This window comes from Sphaerodactylus townsendi, linkage group LG07 (genome assembly GCF_021028975.2).
Source record: "Sphaerodactylus townsendi isolate TG3544 linkage group LG07, MPM_Stown_v2.3, whole genome shotgun sequence".
Taxonomy (NCBI): domain Eukaryota; kingdom Metazoa; phylum Chordata; class Lepidosauria; order Squamata; family Sphaerodactylidae; genus Sphaerodactylus; species Sphaerodactylus townsendi.
The window spans coordinates 124668911-124687756 of NC_059431.1; the positions used below are offsets into that span (position 1 = coordinate 124668911).

Sequence of the window (18846 nt, forward strand, 5' to 3'; positions counted from 1 at the left end):
CAGAAGTATCTCTACAAATTAGAGATCTACTTGAGTTTTTTCTTCAAAAAAGGGAAAAGGGGTGGGGGGGATGAATTTGAAGAAGAAGAAGAAGAGAAGAGTTAGGATTTATATCCCCCCTTTCTCTCCTGCAGGAGACTCAAAGGGGCTGACAATCTCCTTGCCCTTCCCCCCCTCACAACAAACACCCTGTGAGGTAGGTGGGGCTGAGGGAGCTCCGAGAAGCTGTGACTAGCCCAAGGTCACCCAGCTGGCGTGTGTGGGAGTGTACAGGCTGATCTGAATTCCCCAGATAAGCCTCCACAGCTCAGGCGGCAGAGCTGGGAATCAAACCCGGTTCCTCCAGATTAGATACACGAGCTCTTAACCCCCTACGCCACTGCTGCTCCTGTGTTAAATTTCTATTGGCTGTGTTAAATTTCCATTAAGGCAAGTGGTTTAGAAATCTTATTCAGCCTGGGCGGGTGGGCCATCACTCAGTGGGAAAGCATTTGTCAGGCATGCCCAGGTGAAGTCCCCCGCATCTCCGGTTGAAAGTATCAGGCAGCCGGTGATGTGGAAGACCCTTCCCTTCCTGAATCCCTGAAGAGTCGCTGCCAGTCAGAGCAGACAGACCAGTGGGCCTGACCCCGGGTGGCAGCTGCTGGTGCTATTTTGTGCTGTTTGAACCGTGTGAGAACAGCGCAGTCAGAGTAACTCTCTGCTGCTTCCTGCTACCTCTGCTTTCTGCACCGCTTCATTCGTACCTTTGCTGGAAAAAACCTCCAAGGGGAGATGTCCTGGGGTGGAGGGAGAAATGTATGAATCGCTGTTAATTTTTTACCTCTTTTCCCCCTGGACCATGAATGTGAGCGACTTTCTCAAGGCATATTTTGCTCAGGATTGTTAGCTTTCAGATACGAGTGCAGGGAGTTTGGAAAAAGGAAAGAAATGAGTGACTTTTCCCCCTAAGGGGCTGGGGGAGACTTTAAGCCACCTCCAACTCTGCTTTTTCCTTCCCAGAGTGTTACCTTCCTCCTCATTGCTGGAAGGGCGCTATTAAGAAAACACCTGCTCTTGTTGATGCTTTTCCATTGGTTTAAATAGATCCAGACATACCAGTTAATGCGTCTTTAAATAAGGTCTCTGCATCTCATCTGAGATTTTGATGCCCAAGTCAACACACGGTATACTCATCAGTTGGATGAGTAAATCCTTCTGAGTGGATTTAAAGGGGGAATCCGGGCTCCCTTGTCTAAACAATATTGAAAGTGATGCTGTTTGGGGGGGGGGGGGAATCCTCCCTGAAACAGCATTACTTTCAATGTTGTTTAAACTAGGGAGCCCAGATTCTCCCTTTAAGGTGGATTTAAAAGGAGAATCTGGGTTCTCTAGGAGAATCTGGGCTCTCTAGTCTAAAAAACATTGAAAGTGATGCTGTTTCTGGGTGGATTTTCCCTTTAAGGGGAATTTAAAAGGAGAATCAGAGATCCCTAGTTTAAATAACATTGAAAATGATGCTGTTTCGGGGTGGATCCCTCCCCCGCCCTGCATCACTTTCAATGTTGTTTAAACTAGGGAGCCCAGAGTCTCCCTTTAAGGTATATTTAAAAGGAGAATCTGGGCTCTCTGGTCTAAATAGCATTACAAGTGATTCTGTTTCAGGGTGGATCCCCCCCCCACCAAAAAACCCAGGATCACTTTCAATGTTGTTTAAACTAGGGAACCCTGGGTGTGTTCAGATTTGTGAGTTGGGGCATGTTCTATAATGTGATGGTGACTGTGAGATGACCTGGTTCAAAAAATTTGTTTTTTGTTCGTAGTGGGGGAGGGTGGCTTTTGGTCGTGGAGGGGCGCAAAACTCAGATTTTGCACCGGCTCCATTTCCCCTAGCTACGCCTCTGCCAGGCCAGAGGCAAAATACTCAAGTTTCCAAAAAAAAAAAAAAAAAGGAAAAGATGAGTGGAAATGTGGAAAAATGTGGAAAAAATGAGTGGAAATTCAGAGGTTGAATGGAAGCCGTTCACTAGGATTTGAGCTCTGAAATTTAGGGCGCGCAAGCAGAAATCATGCTTTTAAACACCCCCAGATGAGATGCTGCTGACTGGAGCTGCGCTTCCGTGGGGCAGCAGCAGTGGGTTAATCTCCAGGAATCTGGAGCTGTGCTCACTCTTGCGGAAGGATGGAAGATAACTGAGGAAGTATCGGAGCAGCTGCTCTTGAGGGCTGAACTCAGGGCGTACATTCCTGGAGGGCATCTTTCCCAAACTGGCTGTTGTGGGTTTTTGCTGGCTGCGTGGCCGTCATCTGGTAGATCACGGCCATGTAGCTCGGAAAACCCACTACAGCCAGTCAGCTCTGGCCGTGAGAGCCTTCGACATCTTCCCCAAAGTTAATTTCCTTGGTGTGAATGGGCCTCTGAGGCAGAAAGAAGACGAGAGGGGGAAACGAAGAGCTCAGATGGGCTGACCTCCCCACTCAGTGTCCTGTCTGGCGAAGCGTCGGTGGATAAAAATGCTTCCCCAGGCTGGCCTTCTGGGTAAACCCCTTTCTGCCCAATGGAAGTGAGGCTGGCTGCAGTGAGTCTTTGTTGACTTGGCTCAGGCAGGCAAATAACAAAAAACTTCTCAGGTGTCCCAGCATGTTAGGTAAGTGAACAAAAGTACAGAGATGGTTTTTGTCAGGGCAGGCAGTAGGGCTTGAATAAGGACTGTTGAGAGTTCTTAATTATTTATTATTTATTATTATTATTATTTGATTTGATATACCGCCCTATCCCCGAAGGGCTCAGGGCGGTGAACAGTATGCTATCATATATAAAAACATATTAAAAGTTTAAAAGTTTACATTCTAAAACAGTACCCCACGAAACCCATATCCAACCCTCCCAAGAGAATAATGGGTCCCGATGATGTTAGGGACCTTATACAGCAGGGGAGGGCAGAGCAGAGGCACCCTCAGCTGACTGAGGGTCTCTCCAAAGGCCCGGTGGAACAATTCGGTCTTGCAGGCCCTGCTTAACTCTTCAAGGTCCCGCAGGGCCCGGACAGCTGGTGGTAGAGTGTTCCACCAGGCAGGGGCCAGAGCCGTAAAGGCCCTGGCCCGAGTGGAGGCCAGCTGCATCATTGAGGGGCCAGGGATCTCCCGTAAATTGGCCTCTGCTGAGCGCAGAGGTCAACTCGGGACGTATGGGGTAATGCGGTCCCTTGGCATAGCACCCTGTGCCAAAGTGGGGGAGGTCAAACATCGGGAGGAGCAAACTTTACCACAGTTTGGAGAGAGAAGAGAGTGGGCAGGTGTAGAAACGGTTTGGTTCTTAACTATATACTCTACCTGTGGGGCTGAGCAAGCGTTGCTCTTACTGCCTGGAGTTTCTCATCGTGCAGTTTGGTTTGAGCGCAGTGACATTTGGGATATAGTGCAAGCAAAAGCAATTGAAATGGTGGTCAGGCTAATATGGAGAGCAGTCTGGATGCTTAATGGTGGAGCGTTCTTGTGCCCTGGTGCTATTCGTTAGGGTAGGTGTCCCCAGCCTTTCTGAGCCTGCAGCAGTGTGGTGGGCACAGTTACAAAATAGTTGCCACAGGAGGAGGAGGAGGAGGAAGAAGAAGAAGAAGAAGGAGGAAGAAGAAGAAGGAGGAAGAAGAAGAAGGAGGAGGAGGAGGAGGAAGGAGGAGGAGGATTTATACCCCCCCTTTCTCTCCTGTAAGGAGACTCAAAGGGACTGACAGTCCCCCCCCCCCAGCAAACACCCTGTGAGGTGGGTGGGGCTGAGAGAGCTCCGAGAAGCTGTGACTACCCAAGGTCACCCAGCTGGCGTGTGTGGGAGTGCACAGGCTAATCTGAATTCTCCAGATAAGCCTCCACAGCTTATCTTGACCTTACAGCACTGCTCTCGAGAGATGGGGCCAGCCAAGAAATGGCTGCTGCCACTTCCCTTCAGTCATGCCATTAAGATCCCGTTGCTGTGCTTGTCGTGGCTGCCAAAGTAACACTTTAAAACATGGCTGCCAGAAGACTCCCTGGTTGTACCTGCTTTCTAAAACCTCTTGGGAAGCCCCTGGGAGTGTGCCATGTTGGGGACTCCCGAGTTAGTGACTGAGGATGGTTTTCATCCAGCTGTTGTCTCTCAATCCTTCCCCTCAGGGAAAGAAGAACAGGGTATCCACCAGCAAGCAGACTTGGATGGCGACCAACACCTTATCGAAAGCGGCATTCCTGCTCACTGTGCTCAGTGAACGGCAGGAGTACCACACCCTGGCTTTCCAGATCGGCATGTTTGCTTTGGAGCTGCAGAGGCCCCCGGCCTCCACCAAGGCACTGGAGGTACGCGTGGCATTGCTCACATCTTCAAGCCAGAGCTCCCCTCCACAGTTTCGACCAGCCTGTGTGATGGACCCAGCCTGGAGCTCTCAATGGCCCCTGTTCTTCTCGGGGCTTTCTCCCAAGATGTGGGGGCCCTCTCGGCTGTTCTGCAGCTGCCCTTCTCCAGTCTGTATCTGCTGAGCCTGTGCAAGGGAGCCTGTTACAAGGTCTCGGTCTGAGGGCCTGCAGTGGATCTGGGTAGGCCAGGGGTGTCCGGCTCTGGTGCCCCAGATGTTCATGGACTACTATTCCCATCAGCCCCTGCCAATATGGCCAATTGACAGGGACTGATGGGAATCGTAGTCCATGAACATCTGGTGTGCCAGAGTTGGACACCCCTGGTGTAGGCCATATGAGAGGGCCAATGAACAGATCCTCCCTGTTGGTTTGCCTGCCTGCCAGCCAAGCAGAAGTCCACCTGGTGAGCTGCCCCCTGCTACCCATGGGAAGGAGCGAGAGTCCTTCCCCACCCACCCCATTGGAAACACCTGCAGGGGGTGGGGTCCCATGTTTATCGATGCTGTTTATTGATTTTTCTTTGCTTGATGTTATGATTACTGATGTTTGGTATTATACTGTTGTTGAAACGATCAATGAACGGGGATCGCCTTATCCCGAACAAGAAACTTGCCGTAACTCAAGGAAGCGTAATCAATGATGACACTATATTAACTATAACAATCATATTAGTCAATTCAATATTGAATTGACTAATATAATTGTTATAGTTAATATAGTGTCATCATTGATTACGCTTCCTTGAGTTATGGCAAGTTTCTTGTTCGGGATTAGGCTATCCCGGTTCATTGATCGTTTCCTCTGGTTCACTTGCCACGTTTTTTCCATTATACTGTTGTTGTTCACCGCCCTGAGCCCTTCGGGGGAGGGCGGTATACAAATAGAATAATACAATACAATACAACGAACAGACATCTGGAGACGCCAACGGTGCTAATGCTGCGGTTTTCCACCTGTGAACATCCTACCCGGTTGACCTTATGCCTCAGACTTCCACATAAAAGTTGCACAGAGGTTGCTGCCATCTCGCTAGTGGACTGATTTCCCTAACAGTTTTCATTGAATGGGCCGAGGAGGATGCAGTGCTCCACGTTTCATCCCCAAGGCTGGGTTTCCCCTGGCTGACTCTACGAGGCAGCTTCCAGCCACCCACTATCATCATGAGGGGATTGGACTTGATGGCCCTGGTGGCCTCCTCCAACTTGTATGAGTCTGTGATTTAATACAAGAAGCCGACATCTCAGCCAGTTGGTGATTGAAAAGCCCTTTTGCGTCAGTCCCCTGATACAGGGTCTTTGTGTTGAGTAGCTGGGCGGTGGAGACCCCAAAGGGGGCAGTCTCTAATTTGTGTCTCCACCAGGTCAAGTTGGCCTACCAAGAGTCAGAGATTGCGGCCCTGCTGAAGAAAATCCCACTTGGCTCCAATGAGATGAACACCATTCGGGGAAGGGCAGAGGAGCTGAGGGAAGGAACTCTCTGTGACTACCGCCCGGTCTTGCCGCTCATGCTGGCCAACTTCATATTCGACGTCCTGTGTGCTCCAGGTAATGCCTGACCCCTCAACTCTGAGGCATGTCTGAAGAGGAGAAACTCTTTAATAACAACCAGTAGGTGTGGTGTGAATAGCGCCAGACAAAACCAGGGAATTTTCTGAGATGAGTAGACAGCTCTTGCTAAATTTTAGGGTGCGTGTATGGGGTCTGTTAAAAATTCTAAGAGGTAGGGTTAGCAGACGCCAGCAGTGTCTCTTACATCCCCTTTCAGAAGCCTCCAAGTGTCTGCGGACACGAGAGGGTTGAGCCAGTCTCAACAGAGGCGGAGCCCTGCATGTCTGGTTCAGGCCACTGTGATCCGATTCCCCTGTGTCCTCAACAGCAAAGGACGTTGAACTCATTTATTATGAGGGCCAAACATGACGTGAATGTGACTTGGTTGGGTGGAGGAGGGGGTGGCTGTCTGGGCCGGCCCCAGGACAGCACGGGGGGTGTTGTTAGACTGGCAAACCTGCCGTGGGGTGGGGTTGCTGCCTTGAGAAGACCTATCAGGCCCACGAGCAAGCTGTGGTAACCCCCCCCCACCCCCTTAACGGATTGGGAGCGAGGGGAGGGGTTGCCTCAGCTTGATCATGGGCCTGATAAGCCCCCTGAAGGAGTCCGATCCAGCCCCCAGGCTGCATGATTGACATCCCTGCCCTACAGACCAAATTCTCAGGTGCAAGAAGATCATAACCCACTGTTAACAGAGACAGGTGTCAGGCTCTCGAACGTGGAAATAACAGAGACCGTAGGAAAGTCCTAAAGCAGTTTATTTCTACAACGCGAAGAGTAACAGAGAAAGCTGAATCTAAGCTCTCCCGCTTAGATCCAGCGATGGGGAAAGGTTGGCGGGGGAGCAGCGTCACAGAATTTTTAAAATAGCCTCATGTATCTCGTGGCAAAGGGCAGCTCTAGGAACTGCTGGAAACTCTGTGGCCAACCCTTCGATTCCAGTGATTCGTTGCACCAGCCTTTGCTGCTTCGCGTGGGTCTACGAGGTGGTATGTTGTTGAGGGTGGGGGATTCCCTGTGTGCAGCTCTGCCAGCAGGTGCTGGAACCCAAATGGTTGCTGGGGGAGTTTGCAGCCAAACACACGAAGTGGGGCCATTTGCAAAATGCTGGGAGGTTTCAAGCCAGGCCTCCTCCTTTCATAGATGAAGCAGTTGGCAACTGGGAAAAACACTCCCAGTCTTGGGGACAGCTGGAATAAACAGAAGTACTGTTGGTTCTTATGCCTCACTTTATCCCCTGCCTTTAAGAAGACTCAAAGCGGCTTACAATTGCCTTCCCTCCCCCCCCCCTCCCCATAGCAGACACCTTGAGAGGTAGGTGGGACTGAGAGAGTTCTGAGAGGACTGTGACTAGTTCAAGGTCACTCAGCAGGCATCTTGTGGAGGAGCAGGAAATCAAACTCAGTTCTCCAGATTCAAGATGGAGGGCTTGGCCATCCCTTGGTTGAGTTCAGGGGCTTCCCAAAGCAAGGGGGCTCCTTATTGATATGAATTATTGGTCTTGTGTCCTGACACATCTGACTGCCTGATGCGAAAATCTGAAACAAGACACAAGTTCTAGAAAGTTCTTTTCTTTGCTTAAACTTTTCTATTCTCTTGTTGGCTGGCAATGTGGGACTGCACAGAAGGCCATGAAGATGAACATGTCTTGCTAGAGGCAGATTTAATTCACTGGCTATTGTGGGTTTTCTGGGCTGTGTGGCTGTGGTCTGGTAGTCTTTGCTCCTATTGTTTCACCCGCATGTGTGGCTGGCAGCTTCAGAGGCATATCATAATGGGATGTTTCTCTCTTTATGAAGAGAAATACATCTCACCAGGTCATGCCTCTGAAGATGCCAGCTATAGATGCAGATGAAACTCGAGTCTAGGAGCAAAAACTACCAGATCGTGGCCACAAAGCCTGGAAAACCCACAGCAGCCCGTTGATCATGGCTGCAATACCAGATTAGGATGTTGTGGGTTTTCCAGGTTGTATGGCCATGTTCCAGTAGTAGTTTCTTCTGACTTTTTGCCTTTATCTGTGGCTGGCATCTTCCCCAGATCCTCTGAAGATGCCAGCCACAGATAGCCACAGATGCAGGCGAAACGTCAGGAGAAAATACTGCTGGAACCCGGCCATACAACCCGGAAAACCCACAACATCCTTGTGATTCTGGCCATAAAAACCTTCAACAATACCAATTTAATTCAGTTTCAAAAGAGAAACTTGGAAGGCCTTGAAAGAATTCTCATCAAGATGATTCTTGCCCTGTCCTTGCCCTGGCTGGCTGCCTGGGCTCAGAGTCAGAGCAGCTGCATTGCTTACAGTAGGTTGCCAGTTTGATCCCTGCCATCTCCAGTTAAAAGGACCAGGCTGTAGGTGACACTGAGACTCTGGGGAGCCACCACCAGTCAGACCACCGACCTTAATGGGTTGGCCGTCTGATTCAGGGTAAGGCAGCTTCATATGCTCCTCTCTCTCTACATAAGAACATAAGAACAAGCCAGATGGATCAGACCAGAGTCCATCTAGTCCAGCTCTCTGCTACTCGCAGTGGCCCACCAGGTGCCTTTGGGAGCTCACATGCAGGAGGTGAAAGCAAGGGCCTTCTGAGGCTAAGCGTTCCTTCAGAGCACCTGGCTATTCTGCTAAGGCATTTGCAATCTCAGATCAAAGAGGATCAAGATTGGTAGCCATAGATCGACTTCTCCTCCATCAATCTGTCCAAGCCCCTTTTAAAGCTATCCAGGTTAGTGGCCATCACCCCCTCCTGTGGCAGCATATTCCAAACACCAATCACACGTTGCGTGAAAAAGTGTTTCCTTTTATTAGTCCTAATTCTTCCCCCCAGCATTTTCAATGAATGCCCCCTGGTTCTAGTATTGTGAGAAAGAGAGAAACATTTCTCTCTGTCAACATTTTCTACCCCATGCATAATTTTATAGACTTCAATCATATCCCCCCTCTCTCTCTTTCCCAGTGGTTTCTCCTACCGGATCCAGACCGCCGAGCCGTAATTGGAATAATGAAATGCCTGGAGATGAGGAGCTGGGCTTTGAGGCAGCTGTGGCGGCTCTTGGTAAGCTTGTAGGTCCTCTTTCCATCTCTGACCCAAATAAGGAGGGAGCTGCCCGACGCCCAACAGAGCTGCCTCGGGCTGATCAGGGAGGATTCTTGTGTTTCCCACTGAGATAACCTGGTAGAGCAACGACTTCAGCTCCTTGGTCTTTCCTCAGACTCCCTTCAATCAGGCACTAGACAGGAAGGTCATGATTAGGAAATGTTTATTTTTGTATGATTATAAAAGTGTAGATGATGGAAGAAGGCAGGGAAGGGTTCATCACTCTGTGGACAAACCTGCCTTGTGAACATTGCGCCGTGTCAGTAATGACCTGGTGCTCAGACCTTCACCCATATGTAGAACACACTGTGTTTGTTCCACCAATTTCTTGGAATCTTTCCCTGTGGCCAACTTTCCCTAATACTATTCATATTTAATTGTTCCACAGTGTGGGTTCACACGTCTAAATGGCTTACCATCTGGAGTCTGGCAAGGGAAGGTATCTTAAGATACCCCATTCTGATAGAGCAGTGGTTCTGAACCTGTGGGTTTATTTATTTATTTTATTTATTTATCATATTTATATACTGTCCTCCCCAAAGGCTCAGGGTCGAACGACCCTTTCACAGGGGGTCGAACGACCCTTTCACAGGGGTCGCCTAAGACTGTCTTTATCAGTGTTCTCCATCTGTAAAATGGATAAATGTTAGGGTTGGGGGTCACCACAACATGAGGAACTGTATTAAAGGGTCGCAGCATTAGGAAGGTTGAGAACCACTGTGATAGAGTATGTGATGATGGCACAGGTAGCGTCGCTACTCTTTATCATGTGACTTTTGACTGCTGTTATTTTACTGAGGCTAGAAATCTTTTAATTTTTCCTTTGCTCCAAAACGTAGATCAAGCAGAGATATAACCTCTTTTATTAGAAGATATTAGTAGATCTGTCACTCTTTCAGTTGCAAAATGTAATGCCCTTGCGATTGATTTTTCACAGCCATTCAGAGGTGCTTAAAATTAATAAGTTAAGAAGCAGTATGAGGTAGAGAGAGACAGAAAATAAGGATTATGTCATTGGTCACCCTTTCACACTATCCGGGTGACGATGCAATTGAGTTCTGCTTTCTCTCCTTCTCCAATGTTACTGCTCCAATTGTCTGGGTTGCTTTGAGTGAACTCAAAGACGCCCTGGAGTTTATCCTGCAGGTCTTAGGTAAATGTGTCGGCATTCTCCCCTCTTCCTTCCAGGCATGAAGACAACTGTGAGTGAAGCAGAACACCCTCTTCTGTGCGAAGGCACCCGAAGGGAGAAGGGTGACCTGGCGCTACTCCTGATGACAACTTACAAAGATGACCAGTCAAAACTAAAAAAAGTAGGTCTCTTGGAATTCCCAGAGCTGGATTCAGTCTGATGATGTCTCCCCCACCCCATTCCTTGTTTAATCAGCTTTTTAAAAAACAAGATTTTTTTAAAAAATCTTACACAGTTCATAGCGGTGGCACACCTGTCGGGGGTGGTACTCACCGGTCTCTCCCCATCCCCCAGTTTACCTTTAGAAAGAAATATCTGTTTTTTAAGAGCTGTGTGCTGTCAGGATGCCTCAGAAATTGAGCCCGGGGTCACTGGAAGTTCGGTTTCCCAGACTTCCTGGTATTCGTAAACATTTGTTGGGTGTCCAAGCCTTCAAGGTCAGGCCTGCAATTCCTCCCCGTGGTTGAACACGGTTGTCAGGGAAGGGCGGACACCAATGGAGGAATTCTGGGGTCAGGACACGGGGCACTTGGGCTTACTCAGATGTCAAGAAAGCCTGGTTGCCGCTTGTTATGGGCTGAGGCCCTCGGGTTTGGCCCTCTCGAGGCCCTCAGAATCAGATTTCAAGATGATTGTTAGGTCTTCATGAAGGTCAAGAATCTGCCTTTTCGGAAAGGAGGAGTAGAGTGCATCACCCTGGCAGAGCTCCCATCCCTGTTGTGCTTTCCTGTAGTGCCTTCCTTTCCATTCTCCTTCCACTGGCATATCCCTTGGCAAGACAGGCTAGAACAGACCTGGGCATTATACGGCCTGCGGGCCACATCCGGCCCGCCGGATGACCCTGACTGGCCCCCCTGTCTTGCTGGGGAGCGAGGCATCTTTGAAAGCCCCGCAGAAGCCAGTTGCCTTGGCTGCCGGCTTCTGCGGGGCTTTCAAAAGTGCCTCGTCCCCCTCCCTTTTGGCCCGGCCCTCCACAATATTTTCTGTTTCTTATGCGGCCCCATGGAAAAAATAATTGTCCACCCCTGGGCTAGAAGCTTTCCCCTCTTTCTGTTTCTCCTGGGAACTCCCTATCAAAGATTCTGATTTCTCCCATTTCTGGTGCTCCCTGTCCTATAGATCTTGGACAAGCTGTTAGACAGAGAGAGTCAAACGCACAAGCCTCAGACACTGAGCTCCTTCTACTCGTCTAGCAAGCCGACGGTGGCCAATCAGAAGTCTCCTTCCAAGCATGCAGCCCAATCAGCGGCACCCATTCAGCATCTCTCGGGGGGGTCTGTGCCTCAGCAGGCAGGGGTGGCCCCTGCAGTCCAGAGCAGCCCCTCAGAACCCTTCGTTGAGAAGAGTGCTCAAGGTACCGTCTCCCTGTTGACTATGCTGGGCAGCTGCTGTCTGCTTTTGCCTTGATCTGTGGAAATTTGCTTCAGTCTCACCTATTCTGTACTGTACAGGAGCAGCAGTGGCGTAGGAGGTTAAGAGCTCGTGTATCTAATCTGGAGGAACCGGGTTTGATTCCCAGTTCTGCCGCCTGAGCTGTGGAGGCTTATCTGAGGAATTCAGATTAGCCTGTACACTCCCACACACGCCAGCTGGGTGACCTTGGGCTAGTCACAGCTTCTCGGAGCTCTCTCAGCCCCACCTACCTCACAGGATGTTTGTTGTGAGGGGGGAAGGGCAAGGAGATTGTCAGCCCCTTTGAGTCTCCTGCAGGAGAGAAGGGGATATAAATCCAAACTCTTCTTCTTTCCGACGGTTGTGGTTTTTCCCGGCTGTGTGGCTGTGGCCCGGTAGGTTTTGCTTCTAATGTTTTGCCCACATATGTGGTTGGCATCTTCAGAGGTATGTCCCGGCAAGATGAGTGTCTCTTTGTGACCAGCGTGGAATGATTGTGTTGGTGGTGCATACGTTTACCTCCCCAGGTGCGTGTGGAGTGCATTTACTTGTGTTCGGGTGGAGTTCAATTGCAGTGGCATCTTACTGTGACATGCCTCTGAAGATGCCATCCATAGATGTGGGCATAACATTAGGAGCAAAACCTACCATGGCTGCAGTCTAGAAAATTCACAACAGCCAGTTGATTCCAGCCGCAAAAGTTTTCGACAATTTGCCCCACCATTGTTAAACTGTCATGGGGTGGTTTCACACACAGCTGCCTGGTGCTTCTACACAAACTGAAGTCAGTGATTTGAACCCTCTTTACCTTCAGGGAACCATATGCAGATTGCAGTGACTCTCTGCCACTTCTCTTTCTTCCACCAGAACCTCTGGATGCTTCCCATTCCTCCAACCAGGGATCTTGGTGTGGGCAAGATATTCAGCTTTGAAACTTCTCCAGTTTACTATTTTGTTCTTTCATTGAACTTGCCTTTTTCCTAATGTTGCAGAGAACCCTCAGAGGTCTCCTTGTGACCCGCCAGTGGAATCCAGCATCTTGAAACAAGAAGGGAAAGTTCCCAGCCGGCTGGCCCTGGGGAACAGAGGCGGCTACAATGGCCGGTGTTGGGGCTCTCCTGTCAGGCAGAAAAAGAAACATACCGGTAAGTTCAGGTTTGCTCACCGGTCACCCTGCTTCGATGGCTCAGCGCTTCAAAGGCACCCGTGATTGTGAAGAAGAAGAAGAGGAGTTTGGATTTATATCCCCCCTTCTCTCCTGCAGGAGACTCAAAGGGGCTGACAATCTCCTTGCCCTTCCCCCCTCACAACAAACACCCTGTGAGGTAGGTGGGGATGAGAGAGCTCTGAAAAGCTGTGACTAGCCCAAGGTCACCCAGCTGCCGTGTGTGGGAGCATACAGGCTAATCTGAATTCCCCAGATAAGCCTCCACCGCTCAGGCGGCAGAGCTGGGAATCAAACCCGGTTCCTCCAGATTAGATACACGAGCTCTTAACCTCCTACGCCACTGCTGCTCCTGAAGACCTGTTCGTTCTGTGGGAGATCAGGTGAATTGTCATGATCTTGCTGAATGTCTGAAAGTACTGATCAGAATTTATTCTGAATTTCAGCATGATGCCTCTATGCCTCTCCAGCCAGGAGCTTTGCTGGTCACAGAGTCCCCTCCCCTCCCCCACCTCACCCAACCAACTCCGGATAGTACTTGGTCCCTCTCATAATGCTTGAGAGGTCTTAACTCAGGAAGTGTGTTTCAATTTTCATTCAGGTTCATCACTTTTTAAAAGGTTGAATGTCTGAACTGTAACCAAACCGATATGACCATTTTATAAAATTGGTTCAGCCACCTCCATAAACCTGGGTAACGCTGGCTGAGCCATATATCATGACACCATCCTCTGTTTCAGGCATGGCTAGCATCGACAGCAGCGCCCCAGAAACCACCTCCGACAGCTCCCCAACTCTCAGCCGTCGGCCCCTGCGGGGTGGGTGGGCGGCCACCTCCTGGACCAGAGGACAGGACAGCGACAGCATCAGCAGCTCCTCCAGCGACTCTCTGGGCTCCTCCTCCTCCAGCGGCAGCCGGAGAGCCAGCGGAGGGGCCCGCGCCAAGACTGTGGAAGTCAGCAGGTAAGGAAGCTGTCTTGGCCATCTTCCAAAGCTGGCTTTGTAGAGGGACTTGCGTTGGAGAGGTTGTGAGGAGGCATCTGGCTGGGGAGGCCAAGATAGAAGCAGAAAGAGAAACTCAGCTGCTTGGCTTCGCTGTCTGCCCAGTCTCCCATTTGGTTTCCCTGTTTCATTGCTATGTAAACTTGGCCAAGAGTGCTTTCCTGAGTCAACACATTATGGTTTATACCAGGGGTGTCCAACTCTGGCCTTCCAGGTGTTCATGGACTAGGGCTCCCTTACATACTCTCCTGTCCTTTATATTCAGAAATAAGGAAAAGGTTTTTGGAGCCAATACTACCCAGGACAGCTTTTTTGTCCGATGATAAGAAACTGATTTTCTTATTATCTGATATTGATTCCTATGTTTCTTACAAGATGGCTCTCTTTGCCCTGGCGGCTAGGAAACTACGAGCAAAGTACTTAAAGCGCTGTTTGAATTGATGTTCCAAAGTACTGGAGGTTAACTTAGACTAGCTGAAGAAGCTGCAAAAACATCTGACGTGGAAAGTATTTGATGGGGCATTTTAATCTAGAGATTGCGAATACAAATAATTTATATTTTAATGTAAAACTAAGTTATTGTTTTAATTTAAATTATTATTTTAACTAAGTTACTGTTTTAACTGCATGTATCTCTGTATTGTTATAGCCAATGGCTCAAACAATAAATACTTGAGTGACTGACTCGGGCTCCCTGCTGGCAGGGCTGGTGGGAATCATAGTCCATGAATGTCTGGGAGGCCAGAGTTGGACAGCCCTGGTTTATCCTGTCCTCTCTGTAGAGAACCCAGCGTCTTCTGCTGGCATATTGACAGGTTCACCTGAGAACCCGCTGCTGCTTTGATCCGATCGGGACCCATTTTTTCCACACAGAGCTTCACTTTTCGCCTCAGCAGCTAGAAAATTACAATCCAAATAAACCACTAAAAACTCCTACTAGAATATAAAAGTCTTATGAACTGAATGCTGTCTACCATGTGTTGGTGTGTTTTTATTATATAACTTCTTTGTATAGTTTATACAGTGTAGTTGGTATCTTATATAGTTGACTTTTTATGTTGTGTTATGTTGTATTTTATCTGCTTTGACTTATTGTGACAGAGGCCTCCTACGGCCGTATTCCACACAGTAGCTTCACTAAAAGCTTTGAAAGCTTAAGTCTTCTTGGGTGAGCAGCAGCCCCCTGAGGAAACGGAAGAAGGAGAGTTTCGATTCACCTTCCTCTCCCGCGAGGAGACTCTGGGCGGCTGACAAGCTCCTTTCCCTGGTGAGGCTGGTGGGGCTGAGAGAGTTCGGAGAGAGCCAGGACTAGACCAAGGTCGCCCAGCAGGCTTCATGTGGAGGAGCGGGGAAACAAATCCAGTTCACCAGATAAGAGTCCACTACTCATGTGGAGGAGTGAGGAGTCAATCCTGATCCTCCAGTTTAGAGCCCACCTACTGTGCTGGCTCCAGTCCACTTCTGCAGCAGACTAAGCTCCCTCTGTCTGTCTGTCTGTCTGTCTGTCTGTCTGTCTGTCTGTCTGTCTGTCTGTCTGCAGGTCTCCCTTGAGCTAAACCCAAGTCTGAGCCTCAGGGCCTTCCGTTGTTCTCCTGTCTGCCTCTAATTTCAGCATGGCACGTGAGAACAGAGGGCTTAAGTCCCTCTTGGGCCCATCTCTCTCTGTTTTGTCCCTTTCAGGTACAAAGGAAGAAGGCCAGAGAGCCACGCCCCTCACGTCCCCAACCAGCCATCGGAGGCGGCCGCCCACTTCTACTTTGAGCTGGCCAAGACGGTCCTCATCAAGGCCGGGGGCAACAGCAGCACCTCCATCTTCACCCACCCGTCCTCCAGCGGCGGTCACCAGGGGCCTCATCGCAACCTCCACCTCTGCGCCTTCGAGATCGGGCTCTACGCCCTGGGGCTGCACAACTTTGTCTCCCCCAACTGGCTCTCTCGGACGTACTCCTCCCACGTCTCGTGGATCACAGGTGGGCATGGGGGCTGTCCTTGAGGATGCTTGTAATACCTGCCAGGGCCATCTCTGTCTTCCTGCAGAGGGTCAGAAGCTTATGGCTGTAATTGGCCAGCACAGTCCAGGTAGCCTAGCGGAGGTGAGTTTGGGAGAGCTTTCAGCGATGCTTGGCCAAGGGCTTGCAGGACCAGAAGGAATAGAGTGGCGGTCAAGGCCGTGTCTGTTTCCAGCGTCGGTGCTGTGCACTGTCCGCCTTTACCCCCTCCTCATTTGTACAGCTCGCCAAAGGCATCTCAAGGGGAATCCTGTGGTTCTTCCACTTGTGTGGATGAGAAGTGGAAAGAGAGGACGGCCACTCTCACCCCTGGAAATCCAAACCCCGATGGAAGTCATCAGACCCCATTTGTTGTTGTGATTGGGGTGCTGTGGGGTTTCTGGGCTGCAAGGCCGTTTCCCGTAGCATTTGCTCCTGCCTCCGTGGCTGGCCTCTTCAGGGAATCAGCTCAGTGATTCCGGCTGTGAAAGCCTTCAACAGTGTATCATTATGATCGTTATAATTATTTAGATTTATTCCTCGTCCTTCACAACAGTCTCAGTTTTTGGCATGCCGGGGGCTTGGCTCTGTGCCGTTCTTTCTGCTCACTCCTCTCTCAGTCCCTCGCACAGGGTGGGGAGTCTCTGCTCCTTTTGCCTCATTTGAAAGTGTTGGCCTTTCATGGGTGCAGATACCTGAGTGGGGGAGTGCAGCCTGCAGCAGACGGCTGCCCCTACAATGGGAAAAGAGGAAACTGCAGAAGAAAAAGAAGAGTTTGGATTTATATCCCCCCTTTCTCTCCTGCAGGAGACTCAAAGGGGCTGACAATCTCCTTGCCCTTCCCCCCTCACAACAAACACCCTGTGAGGTGGGTGGGGCTGAGAGAGCTCCGAGAAGCTGTGACTAGCCCAAGGTCACCCAGCTGGCGTGTGTGGGAGTGCACAGGCTAATCTGAATTCCCCAGATCAGCCTCCACAGCTCAGGCGGCAGAGCGGGGAATCAAACCCGGTTCCTCCAGATTAGATACACGAGCTCTTAACCTCCTACGCCACTGCTGCCCAGGAATCAGATTTGTTGGGGGGCAGAAGAGTCACTGGGCCTCTGCTGAGGGTGTTCGGCAAAAGGGACCTGCCTTCTCCTTCTCTGGTGCTTGCAAGAGCGGCTCCTTCCGAGGGCTGCAGCTGTGTGCGCAGCCAGTTCAGTGCCTGCTTCGTGAGGCCGTCCAGTCAGGAAGCACCCAAGGAAGCCCAGAAGGGGAGTTGAGCTGGGATTCTCCGCATCCGAACGAAATGACAGCACACCGGCTCTCTCTTTTACATTTAATTTCATATTGACCTGTTTTTCTGTAGGAAGATCATAATCCCAGAAGCTCCTCGGAGTTCCTGACGGTGCAGCTCTGTGCTCCCTTTGCGCCCCCCCCCCCCCCCCCCGAAGGGAAGCTTCCGTTATCTCTCTAGAGACGGGGCTGTTTCCTATGGGCCCAGGTCCTGGGGCCGCCCTGCATGCAGGAGAGCTTTGAAGTAGGCACCAGCATGGAAGCGAAAGCCCTCGGCGGCAGGAGTCAGGTGGGAGCTCTGCTGTCCTGCAAGCAGACATTTGGCTGCAGGTCCCGTCATGGTCAACGCCCGGCCGCCTTTTTCTCTCGGACTTCGTTTCTGGTCTGTCAACCAGCGGTCGTTCTGGGGTCTCCCGGTTGTCGGCGAGATCAGGACGAGGCCGCTCTTTTCCTGCTGCAAGTCTTGTGTTTTTCCAGCTGCTCTTCTCTGCCTGTCTTCTCAGAACTTGACACAAGCCCAGCAGCTTGTAATGTCTGGCGGCTGGATAGAAAAGGGCTTGTCTGGAGGGAGCCTCGGAGGAACCTCTTCCATGTCCCCCACGGCTTTCCTTCAGAGACTCCTTCAGTCTCCTGGTGATTGAAAGGGCAGGCAGAACCAAGCGGTACAAGGGACATATTGCTGAACAGCCTCCTTCCCCCCCTCTTAGGGCAAGCCATGGAGATCGGCAGCGCAGCCTTGAATATCCTGGTGGAGTGCTGGGATGGGCACCTGACCCCGCCAGAAGTGGCGTCCTTGGCTGACAGAGCGTCCAGAGCCAGGGATTCCAACATGGTGCGCGCAGCTGCCGAGCTGGCGCTGAGCTGCTTGCCCCACGCCCACGCCTTGAACCCAAACGAGATCCAGAGAGCCCTGGTCCAGTGCAAGGAGCAGGTGAGCAGTCCAGAGGTCCACAGGCCTGAACCTTCCCTGACGGACCTCCTGGGGATGGGGCCACAGGGTTGGTTTCCTGTTCTTGGAAACACAGATGTTTGGTGTTCCCCTTTTGAGCTGCTTCCAGGGAGGGGCTACGGTGCTGTGGAAGGTTCAATCTACGCCAGTGATGGCGAACCTTTTTGAGACCGAGTGCCCAAATTGCAACCCAAAACCCACTTATTTATCGCAAAGTGCCAACATAGCAATTTAATCTGAATATTGAGGTTTTAGTTTTGAAAAAACGGTTGGCTCCGAGGCGTGTGTTACTCAGGAGTAAGCTTGGTGGTAGTTGGTGGCTTTGCTTTGAAGCAACTGTGCAACTCTTCCAATGGGTGTATCACGACCCTAGGAGGGTTTACTCAGAAGCAAGCCACATTGCCAGCAACCGAGCTTACTCCCAGGTAAAGGATCGCGCTTTAGTTCTTCGCATGAAAATCAGTGGGGTTTAACAGCGCTTAACAGGGTTACCTACACTGCTTCCCCAAAACTAGGTCTTAGGTTTAATGCTAATAATCAAGCCCAGCAGCCCAGGCCAGCCTAGATGGGTGGGGGGGGGGGGGCGCTTTCCCCTTCACATGATGAACTCTGTTTGTGCGTGCCCACAGAGAGGGCTCTGAGTGCCACCTCTGGCACCCGTGCCATAGGTTCGCCATCACTGATCTACGCCATCTCCAGTTAAAAAAGAATCAGGCTGCAGGTGGTGTGAAAGGCCTCTGCCGGTGACTCTGGAGAGCAACGCCCCATCTGAACAGGCAGAACAGACCTTGATGGTCCAGTGACAGCCTGATTCAATTCAAAGCAGTTTCCTGTGTATCGCAGTTGTTGGGAACTGGGAAATGGTTTTGATG

General features: G+C 50.6%; 1 protein-coding gene across 3 annotated transcripts in view; it reads left to right on the forward strand.

Moving 5' to 3' along the window:
• Positions 1–18846, forward strand: part of ZSWIM8 (zinc finger SWIM-type containing 8) — a 69775-nt gene that overhangs the window by 40418 nt on the left and 10511 nt on the right. For all 3 annotated transcript variants that reach the window (XM_048503209.1, XM_048503210.1, XM_048503211.1), the window contains 9 exons: positions 4126–4305; positions 5723–5906; positions 8870–8968; positions 10199–10323; positions 11322–11556; positions 12587–12739; positions 13500–13722; positions 15442–15731; positions 17733–17956. In XM_048503209.1, the coding sequence (XP_048359166.1) occupies positions 4126–4305; positions 5723–5906; positions 8870–8968; positions 10199–10323; positions 11322–11556; positions 12587–12739; positions 13500–13722; positions 15442–15731; positions 17733–17956 (1713 nt within the window). The remainder of the gene's footprint in view (positions 1–4125; positions 4306–5722; positions 5907–8869; positions 8969–10198; positions 10324–11321; positions 11557–12586; positions 12740–13499; positions 13723–15441; positions 15732–17732; positions 17957–18846) is intronic.